The sequence below is a fragment of the Arachis ipaensis genome, chromosome B02 (genome assembly GCF_000816755.2).
Source record: "Arachis ipaensis cultivar K30076 chromosome B02, Araip1.1, whole genome shotgun sequence".
NCBI lineage: Eukaryota > Viridiplantae > Streptophyta > Magnoliopsida > Fabales > Fabaceae > Arachis > Arachis ipaensis.
Window position 1 is genome coordinate 5,782,950 of NC_029786.2, and position 9,713 is coordinate 5,792,662.

Below are 9,713 nucleotides of genomic sequence, written 5' to 3' on the forward strand. Positions count from 1 at the left end.
TCAAAATGACAGAGTGCGTATGGTTTTATGTGACAAAAATATGTCTTTAAAAACTGCTATCAGACTGGATATATTTTATGGTATAGAGTGTTGTGTGGCTAAATGGGAGCACGGACATAAGTTAACTGTAGCAGAGATGAAAATGTTGAGATGGATGAGTAGTTATACACGATTGGATAGAATAAGGAATGGAGATATAAGAGAGAGGGGGGGGGAGAGAGAGTTGGAGTAGTACTTATTGTGAAAAAGATGGTAGAATCGCATCTCAAGTGGTTTAGACATGTGAAAAGAAGATCGACAAAAGTTGGATAAGATGAAAGATGGATAAAGGGAAAAAGACAGAGAAAGACCTAGAATGACCATCTATAAAATGATCAAACAAGATTTACATATAAACGATTTCTCTATAAACATAATACATGATAGAACTCAACTGTATCATTTGATTTATGTAGCTAATCATACCTAATAAGACAAAACTTTGTTGTTATTGTTGTTGGAAAACAACATTCACATTTACCAAAATATATGCATATTTGTTGCTCTATCAGTAGTATCTCTAAGATAAAAGAAAAGACTAAACTACTCTCCTTATTACATATGTCACGAAATCTGGTATGTTCTACCTACCAATATGCGACAAAAACTAACAATGGCTACGAGATCAGAGGCATACAAATTGGCGAGGAATATGCAGGAATATATTCACATACTGACACATATCGACCGACAAAATTATGAGGATAATATATTCACAAAGAGTTTAGCATCAACGAACAATTTCAACACCCAACTTAAAAAATAAAAAATAAGTTCATGCATATATTTGAGTTCATGCATGAATAAAAAAAAAACAATTTTTCCCTTTTTGAGGATGTAAGAAATTGCTAAAGGAATTTGAAAACGGCAAATTTTTTTAGTCATATATCAAAACAAATATTGAGTATTTGCAAGCATATAATTTGACAATTTTCCATGCTTACATATAATTACAACAGAAAATCCTCAAGATTCAACCTCAAGTAAGACTGGAAGTCTGAAAGTGAGTCAAATCAGCTCATAAGTCAGTTCGAACTCGACTCGTTAACAGTTTGATAAGCTAAATTCGTGAACTGGTGAGCCAAGTTTGAGCCTGAAATTAAACTTATAAATTAAATGAGTCGAATTTGAGTTTGAATAAGCTCAACTCGTAAGCTGGTTCGATTATATATATAATTATTAATACACATATCCTATATGCATTTAATATATACTTTTAATATTATATATATATTAATGATCTTAATTATTTAAAATTTTATATTTTTATATATAATTTTGATGTAAGACATAAATAAAAAAATTATAATTTATTGATATAGAATTATAAAGTATATTCCTATTATTTGAGCTATGAACTCGAGCCAGCTCGTGAACTTTCGGTGAGCCGAACTTGAGTTTAAGAAATAGACTCGATTGTTAATGAAACGTGAGCCAAACTCAATTTTTATGAGCCAAATTTGAACTTGGTTTAACTCAGTTCAACTCGACTCACTTGCAATCCTACCGAGTTAAACCCCAAAGTAGTCCCTGAGATTCACAAAATGCACCGATTTAGTCCCTGACTTTCTAATTGCACTAATTAAGTCCTCCAGATTGAAAAAAATGCATCAACGTGGTCCCTCTCATATTTTCCGGTCATGTTCGTTGTCGGCGAGAGTGATGTGGCGAATGAGTGCTGGCTGATGTGGCAAATGAAAATTTTTATGACCCAATTTGGTCCCTGACCCCTTTTTAAACCCTAACTCACAAGTAGCATAGCAGTTCTTCGTCACCTACCTTCTTTCCTGGTCATGGAAGCACATCTCCCTTAATTCATCATCAGTGGTCAGAGCTCTCAATCCAACTTCCAAGCTCCTCTCCGGAACCAACCACCAGCACTCAACTACCTTGTCATATCCCAACTCCTTAAAATAGTTCCTGATGAAGAAGACATCAAGTGTATCCTCATCTAAATCTCCTAAGCAAGCTCTATTGTCAGGTGAGTAAACTAACTTTCCATCACCATTCTTCTTAAACGTTCCACCATGATGGAACATTATATCCAGCAACTTTTCCATCTGTAATGAAAAAAAAAATATACAACATTATTACTAACATATCGCATCAGCAAACAACAACAGATCATATTCCAAAAAACCCTAACTAACAACTACTTCAGTCACTATACCATTATAGAAATGCCCATATTTTTTGTTTGAAAACAGAGCATTCCGATAACCCCTACCCGCACCACCCAATGCAAAAACCCTAGCTACTAACATAGTATCCATGGTTTCCCATCAATCTACACCAATTTTCCAAGTAAAATCCATAACGATGGATACCTTACCACTATGTAAAACAGAACAAGACTATCTAATATACTGCATGCCTACCTCTGTCACAGGGGATTTCACGCAGAATCTTTGCTCATTCCTTCACCGATCTTCAGCCAACATTGACCAGGTTCCTCTGAATTCCAAATTGTTTCACTCCGAAAATCCACACCAGGGCTCTCCAATATCAGGGTTTGGTGCTTTCAGTTCAAGGGAAAATGAAGAAGACGAAGTGATCTTTGAATATTGGGGGAGGAGGGTTTGAACGTTTTGTACATGCTTACTTGAAACGGTGTCGTCTATTAGTGGGTTTAGCGCCAAAACCCAACACGACGACGTTTTACACTCCTCCAGCGTGGCACTCATTCACCACGTCACTCCCGCCGGCAACGAACATGACCGGAAAATATGAGGGGGACCATGTTGATGCATTTTTTTTAATCTGGAGGACTTAATTAGTGCAATTAAAAAGTCAGGGACTAAATCGATGCATTTTGTGAATCTCAGGGACCACTTTGAAGTTTAACTCCAATCCTACCTCCAAGCTCCCTATAAATACCCACCCTCTACTGGCTCCCTTGCTTAAGTATTGAGTATTGGAGTCCATTCAGGCACCTCTTGTTCTTCTGGGCCACAACATGGAGCTAGCACTTCCAAAATTTTTCAGATAACCAAAGTCAAGAATATCATCAATGGATACAGCATTACATCAAGAAAATAGCGTAAATACAAACAATAAAATTAAAAGGATTATCATCAATGGATACAGCAGCACATCAAGAAAATAGTGTAAATACAAACAATAAAATTAAAAGGATTTGAGTAAAACAAAAGCAATGGTTTTAAACAAGAATAATTAATTGATCTCAAACAAGAAAACCATAAGAGGACATTCCTTAGAATCAAAGAACATAACTAATAAAGACGTACTTTTTTTACATTCCAGTGAATTTATTACTTAATTAATCACGGTCAGATCGAATTTTATAACTCAAAAATATTTACTGAGTCCAAATATCACATTTAAATTATTAAATTATCATTATTAAAATTTTTAATTATTTTTATCTATATTTAATTTATTCTTTAATTAATTACGGTTTGATCGGATTTTATAAACATAGCTAAACTTTTATCTTCCAAAAAATTCATAGACTTTCAATGACAATTTGATAAGGGCCAAACCAAATATTCATGCCTCACTTTTCTATAGAAATTAACACTCATAATAACTAAAACTATTCACATCAAATTCTCCTCTTAACACACATATATATATATATAAGCCAATATTCCGTACACTTCTGCCAAATAGTGTACCTAATTTAAATTAAAAGTAGTTAAACATCTTATTTTATATATTATATAGCAGAAAATAACAATCTTAGTTGGAAGCCACTCAGACATTTAAAACATAAAGATGTTTTTTAGTAATTAAAATTTAATATACATAATTGATTAAATTGTGTTATTTTTGTTAAAATTAGATCAAATAAATTAATTTGGCCAAAATATCAATGAACTAAATCTTGAATCAGTCTAAATTAATATTTTTTTATAGAAAATGACTAAAATAATCTTATTATGTATATATAATGAGTATTTTAATCATTTTTTATATAAAAATATTGTAGTTATTTTTTACTAGCGGATACTTTACATTTAATTTGGTTTTTAATTATTATTTTATCTTTTTTATTTATTTTATAAAATTACATTATTACCCCTATCTTTATTAAAATTTCCTAATCTACCTCAAATCCTAACTAAATAACACCCCCATCCCGCACACGTGACACTCACTCTCTCACACCCCCCTCACTCACGGTCACACAGGCACACACCCACTAAACACGCAAACAATAACACAGCAACTTAGAAAGAAGAAAGAAGGAAGAAATGAAAGAATAAAGGGGAAAAGGGGAGGGGGCTGCGGAGAAGGAGAGGAGGAGAAGAGGGAGTCGTGATAGGGGAGAAGAGAAGAGGAGGGAGACGCACCGGAGCTGGTGGGCCTCGCCGCCGCTGACGCCACGCCGTCGCGAGACTAGAGGAGAGGGAGATAGAGCGCGACCTTGAGAGAGAGGAGTGGTCATCGTCACTGAAGAGGAGCCGCACTGCCACTGCACCACGCCTCGCCGCCACCATCGCGTCATCGCCGCCAGCTTCATCGGATCTCTGCCGCCGAACCCGTTCATGCTGCCGCCGTTGGAATCGCGAACAGGGGAGGGTGAAGATGCGCGAAAGGGGGCGTCGCGGAGTTGCCGTCGCCATCGTATTGCTGGGCTCGCCGTCGTCGCGTCTGGGTGGCTGTTGCGCCGCCGTTCATCACTGCCCAGTCACCGTCGAAGCTTTGCGTCGCCGTTCTGACCGTCAGAAACCGCCGGTGGAGCCACTGTCTTCTTGGTAAGCGTTATCGTCTCTGAAACCTTTGAAATCAGTTTTCTGTCAGCCTATTAGAGTAACTGAGATGATGTTAATGTAGGGCTGAGTTGTGGTTCTTGCATGCTGAGTTCAGTAGCCGTGCATGCGACATCAAGCTGCCGCGTCGTCAACGGAGTCGCCGCCGTTCCGTTTTCTCGGATACTCGTAGGTTCAGTAAGCCTTTCCCTGTTCCGATTTCTTTTAGTCACTATTCTGTGATATGTTTCTAAGGTCCTTGCAAAGTTAATGCTTTAGGTTTGAGTTCGGTTCTTGCTTGCCATGATTAAAGTTGCTGTGGTTGAGGCTGTGTTGTTGAGGGCTGTGAGAAAAAGAGTTTCTGTCGCGTGAAAAAGAGTTTCTGTCGCGTGGTTAAATCGTAATCGAGGTAGGGGTTTTTTTTATACAAACTAATTTATTTTAAATTGGAATTGTTTTAAATAGATATGACTTGCTAAATGTATCTCTGGTGATTATGTAAGTCTTATGCATGATCTGATTTGTCTTGGATGAATATGGTTGTCTGTTGAATTGAAATAATGTCTGATTTCGTTAAATGGAGGTTTCTGATTGTTTTGATTTGAAATGATCTTTAATATTTGAAAGTTTGAATTCGGTCTTATTGGAAATTGATTTGGTCTTGAACCCATTAGAAAGGGGTTGCGGAAAGGGTTGGTTGGGACCCGAAAAGGGTGGCAAAGTCCAAGTTTTAGGGGAGATGCTGCCAAATTTTTATGAAAATTAAGATTCTGTTTTAAAATATGATTTAGAAAAAGAATGAATTTGAGAGGTTCCATTGCTTGGTTCTTGATTTATTAAGAAATAGATATTTCGAATTTAATCTGTTTACAGGAAGTTTATGTTTAAGATTGATTTAAATATGAAAGAACCTCTGTTTTAAAGTTTTACTAAAGAAGTACTTTTGGGAGAATTTTTAGTGAATTTTAGAAGAAATTGAACCTTGAGTAATTAAGTTCGTTTTTCTTTTAAAGTACTTTTTAAATTTTGATTTAGCAAGATTAAACAATTCCGGGCCTTTGGGAAGGTTACCGGTTTAAGAATGAAATGGAATTGATTTGGAACTTAGTATTTTAAACATGTTTTGGTTTTTGTTTTAAGTCTCTATCTCAATTGACTTCAAATTAAGTAACTATGATTTTAGAGATTTCTAAAGAATTTAAGAAACGATGTAGGCTATTCTTCCATAGAGTCTTGAGTCTTTGCCAAGGTTATTAATTGACAACTCTAATTTAAAATAGTTTAACGGATGATTTAAAAAGCAAAAGATTTGTGTCTTTTTAAAGAGGATTGATTTTAAAAGAAAAATGGAATATGAATTTGGAACAATTGAGATATGAGGATTCTGAATTTTGAAACAAAAATGAGTTTGTTTTTCTGGTTTTAAAGAAAAAAGTGACTTGTGGCTTGAATGATAATTGATTTGATATGAATTGTAATGAAGTGCGGAAATGATGATGAATAAATGAATATGTGGCATTTGCACTTCTTTTATCTGAGATACGAGTTTCCTTGGGTAAAGTACCGTGGCTTGCCACCACGTGTTTCAGATTGAGACTCGATACTCTGTTGACCCTACAACGTAAGGGTGACCGGGCACTTATAAATTTCCGGGAATGGTACCCCCATTGAGCGATTTGATATATATATTAGAAAAAGCTATGCATAGACTCATGGGGATGCGCGTCGGGGGACAATCCAAGGGTTTAGCAAACCGGACTTGTCGAGTTGGCTTGATAACTGACAGATGAGACTCATCAGCCATAGGGCAGGCATTCATCATATGCATCTATGTGACATTGTTTGGGTGTGTATATTGTAATTGGTTTGCCTATGTGTATAATTATGTCTAATTGCTAATTGCTCTATTTGATGTAATTGCTTGATTGTGCTTAAATATTCCTACTTGTGTTTGTGACTGAAAATTGGTTGGATTGACTGTTGTTTGAATTGTTTGGGCCTAGGGTCGTGATTGGTTATGAGATGTGTCGAAGGCCGTGCTTGGTGTGTGTTTTTGGTTTAGAAAAGTATGAAAAACTAAACTGGTTCAGCATAGACTTAATGAACCTATGCTTGGAACAGTTTGGTCATTCATACTGTCTAAAAAAAACTTTTAAGAAGGCTTTTGGATTTCTGAGAAATTAATAGCTTTTTCTTTTAGAAAGGATTTCGCATTTTGAATATTAAATCTTTGGCTTTTGAAAAGAAGCATAAGGCGGTTATTAATCATTGTACTTTAAAAACAGTTTTATTTTCATATCTTTTTATAGCAATTCTGTAATCCTATAGTGAGAACCCTTTCGATGATGATGTTCTCACTCCCCTACAGGTCTTTTCTTTTTAGGTTATGGACGACGAAGTTCGGAAGATCTTAGTTAATTCGTTTCTGTTTAAATGCTATGTTGTGTTGTATTAGTTACTTTTTTTCCCTCGCCTTTATTCTTACAAGTTTTTATAAGAGGGATAGGAATTTGATTATGTAATGTTTGTAAAATTAATTTTATGTATATATATTTATATGTATCCTTTGTAAGTATTGATATTCGTATGGATGTATGTTACTTGTTAAAAAAATCCTTTGAGCGGTTATACGATTTAAGTTTTAAACAGGCTCATATTTCAGTATTAAATATTATAAGAGTCGTCGTAACACTCGAATTATCAGAGTGGCGTAGCCGGAAGCGTGACATTCTGATAGTTAAGGTGTTATATTATGGTATCAGAGCGGTCTTTCCTGTAGAGCATGAGGAATGGACCGACTATACTTCAATTGCATACGCTGAGCGTTTGTCATGTAATAGGTCTCGTTCAGATAACGAGAATTAGAACTTTATGCACATGACGGTTTATTGATTAACTCCATTAGTCTTGCATTGTATAATTCCTGGTATTAAGTTTGGCCGGCTTAACACTAGTAAATTATGTATATGAAAGTACCAATGGGTTATCATAGACGATATGCGAGTCATAAATAACGCGAGTCGCGAGTTTTGAGAACGTTAGAGTTTTGTATAAGATTATTAACTAGTGAAAAAGTATAAGATGAGGTATACGTTATTTAGAGTGAATATCGTACCTTTCAAGTAGTTAAAGTTTTGTATTTATAGAGATGTGTTATAAGCAGTTATTTAACAAGTCTAGTATTCCGAAATTGTTAAGAATGTCAGCCTAATTTTGTGATAACTGTTCCTGAATATATTCAAATGATTCTATTATAATTGAGATTCTCTCTAACTAAATATAAGTTACCTTTATTATTTCACTTGGATTCTGATTTATAAGTATAAGTCACTTAATAAAACAAGACTCTGTTGTTTTTATTGTTAAAAAACAACATTCACATTTACCAAAATATATGCATATTTATTGCTCTATCAGTCGTATCTCTAAGATAAAAGAAAAGACTAAACTACTCTCCTTAATACATATGTCATGAAATCTTGTACGTTCTACCTACTAATTTGCGACAAAAACTAACTATAGCTACGAGATCAGAGGCATACAAATTGGTGAGGAATATGGAGGAATATATTTACACACTGACACAGACGAAATTATGAGAATAATATATTCACAAAGAGTTTAGCATCAACGAGCAATTTCAACACCCAACTTAAAAAATAAAAAATAAATTAATGCATATATTTAAGTTCATGCATAAATATAAATACAATTTTTCCCTTTTTGATAATGAACCACATTTTGAGGATGAAAGAAATTGCTAAAGGAATTTGAAAACGGCAACTTTTTTAGTGTCATATATCAAAACAAATATTGAGTATATGCAAGCATATAAGTTGACAATTTTCCATGCTTACATATAATTACAACAGAAAGTCCCAAAGATCCAACCTCCAAGTTCCCTATAAATACCCACCCTCTACTGGTTCCCTTGCTTAAGTATTGAGTATTGGAGTCCATTGAGGTACCTCTTGCTCGTCTGAGCCACGACATAGAGCTAGCACTCCCAAAATTTGTCAGATAACCAAAGTCAAGAATATCATCAATGGATACAACAGCACATCAAGAAAATAGCATAAATACAAAATAATTAATCACAGTTTGACCGAATTTTATAAATATGATTAGACTTTTACTTTTTAAAAAGTTCATAAACTTTCAATAATAAATGCCAAACCAAATATTCATATCTCATTTTTCTAAAGAAATTAACACTCATTATAATTGAAATTATTCACATCAAACGCATTATCTCCTCTTAACACCTTCCATTGACATCTTTTCTTTGTTACACAAAACAATACCCTCTCCTCATATATAATAAGAACAACGCATTATCTCCTCTTAACACCTTCCATTGACATCTTTTCTTTGTTACACAAAACAATACCCTCTCCTCATATATAATAAGGGTGTTCTTGTGTGAGTGACCGACTCCAAAGTATAGCGCGTTTTTTTATGCTCGGACTCGCTTTTTCTTTGACAAGAAGAATGATACGTCGGTTTTCTCCAAGAACGGCGGGGTGGTGGGCACCTACAAAGACACTCCAACGCTCAAGTTAGTAAGAATAAGAGATAAATATGAAGATGAATAACGTGACCTAGTGACTCACTTATATTTATAAAGTTGTGTTTAGAACGGTTTACAAGTATTTCCAAAACTACTTTGTGGAGCTTTACCTAATAACTGTGTAAGGTGACCTTGTTTAGAGAAATTTGCAAATAGATTCCTGTGCAGATTTGGGTTGACATGTAGTTGTTTGATTTTAACACGTACTTCCTGTACTCCTCATACAGGATGTGTTTATTTAGTTTTAATAAGATTTCGATTTATAGTTTTACCTTATAGCCAACGGATCAAAGGGTATTGTAGTTATTTTTTATAAAAAAAATATTAATTTATATCGATTTAAAATTTGGTTCATCGATTTTTTAGTCAAATTAATTTGTTCGATTTAA

General features: G+C 34.6%; 1 protein-coding gene across 6 annotated transcripts; it reads left to right on the plus strand.

The window, feature by feature from the left end:
- LOC107628140 lies at window positions 4,159-7,401 on the plus strand. 6 transcript variants are annotated; one of them, XM_021115273.1, is made up of 3 exons: window positions 4,159-4,760; window positions 4,840-4,952; window positions 7,123-7,401. In XM_021115273.1, exons 1-3 carry the CDS (start codon window positions 4,591-4,593, stop codon window positions 7,170-7,172), a joined length of 333 nt encoding a protein of 110 aa, XP_020970932.1. In that variant the 5' UTR covers window positions 4,159-4,590; the 3' UTR covers window positions 7,173-7,401. The 6 variants fall into 6 exon arrangements, with proteins under 6 accessions (XP_020970932.1, XP_016186425.1, XP_016186426.1 ...); XM_016330939.2 differs by having other exon boundaries at window positions 4,160-4,760; window positions 4,840-4,947; window positions 7,123-7,399; XM_016330940.2 differs by having other exon boundaries at window positions 4,160-4,760; window positions 4,840-4,943; window positions 7,123-7,399.

Bases quoted from the DNA above. Each gene is read 5' to 3' on its own strand.
- LOC107628140 (XM_021115272.1), top strand. From the start codon at position 4,591: ATGCGCGAAAGGGGGCGTCGCGGAGTTGCCGTCGCCATCGTATTGCTG. The intron at 4,761-4,839 runs GTAAGCGTTATC...ATGTTAATGTAG, and splicing joins GTGGAGCCACTGTCTTCTTG to GGCTGAGTTGTGGTTCTTGC.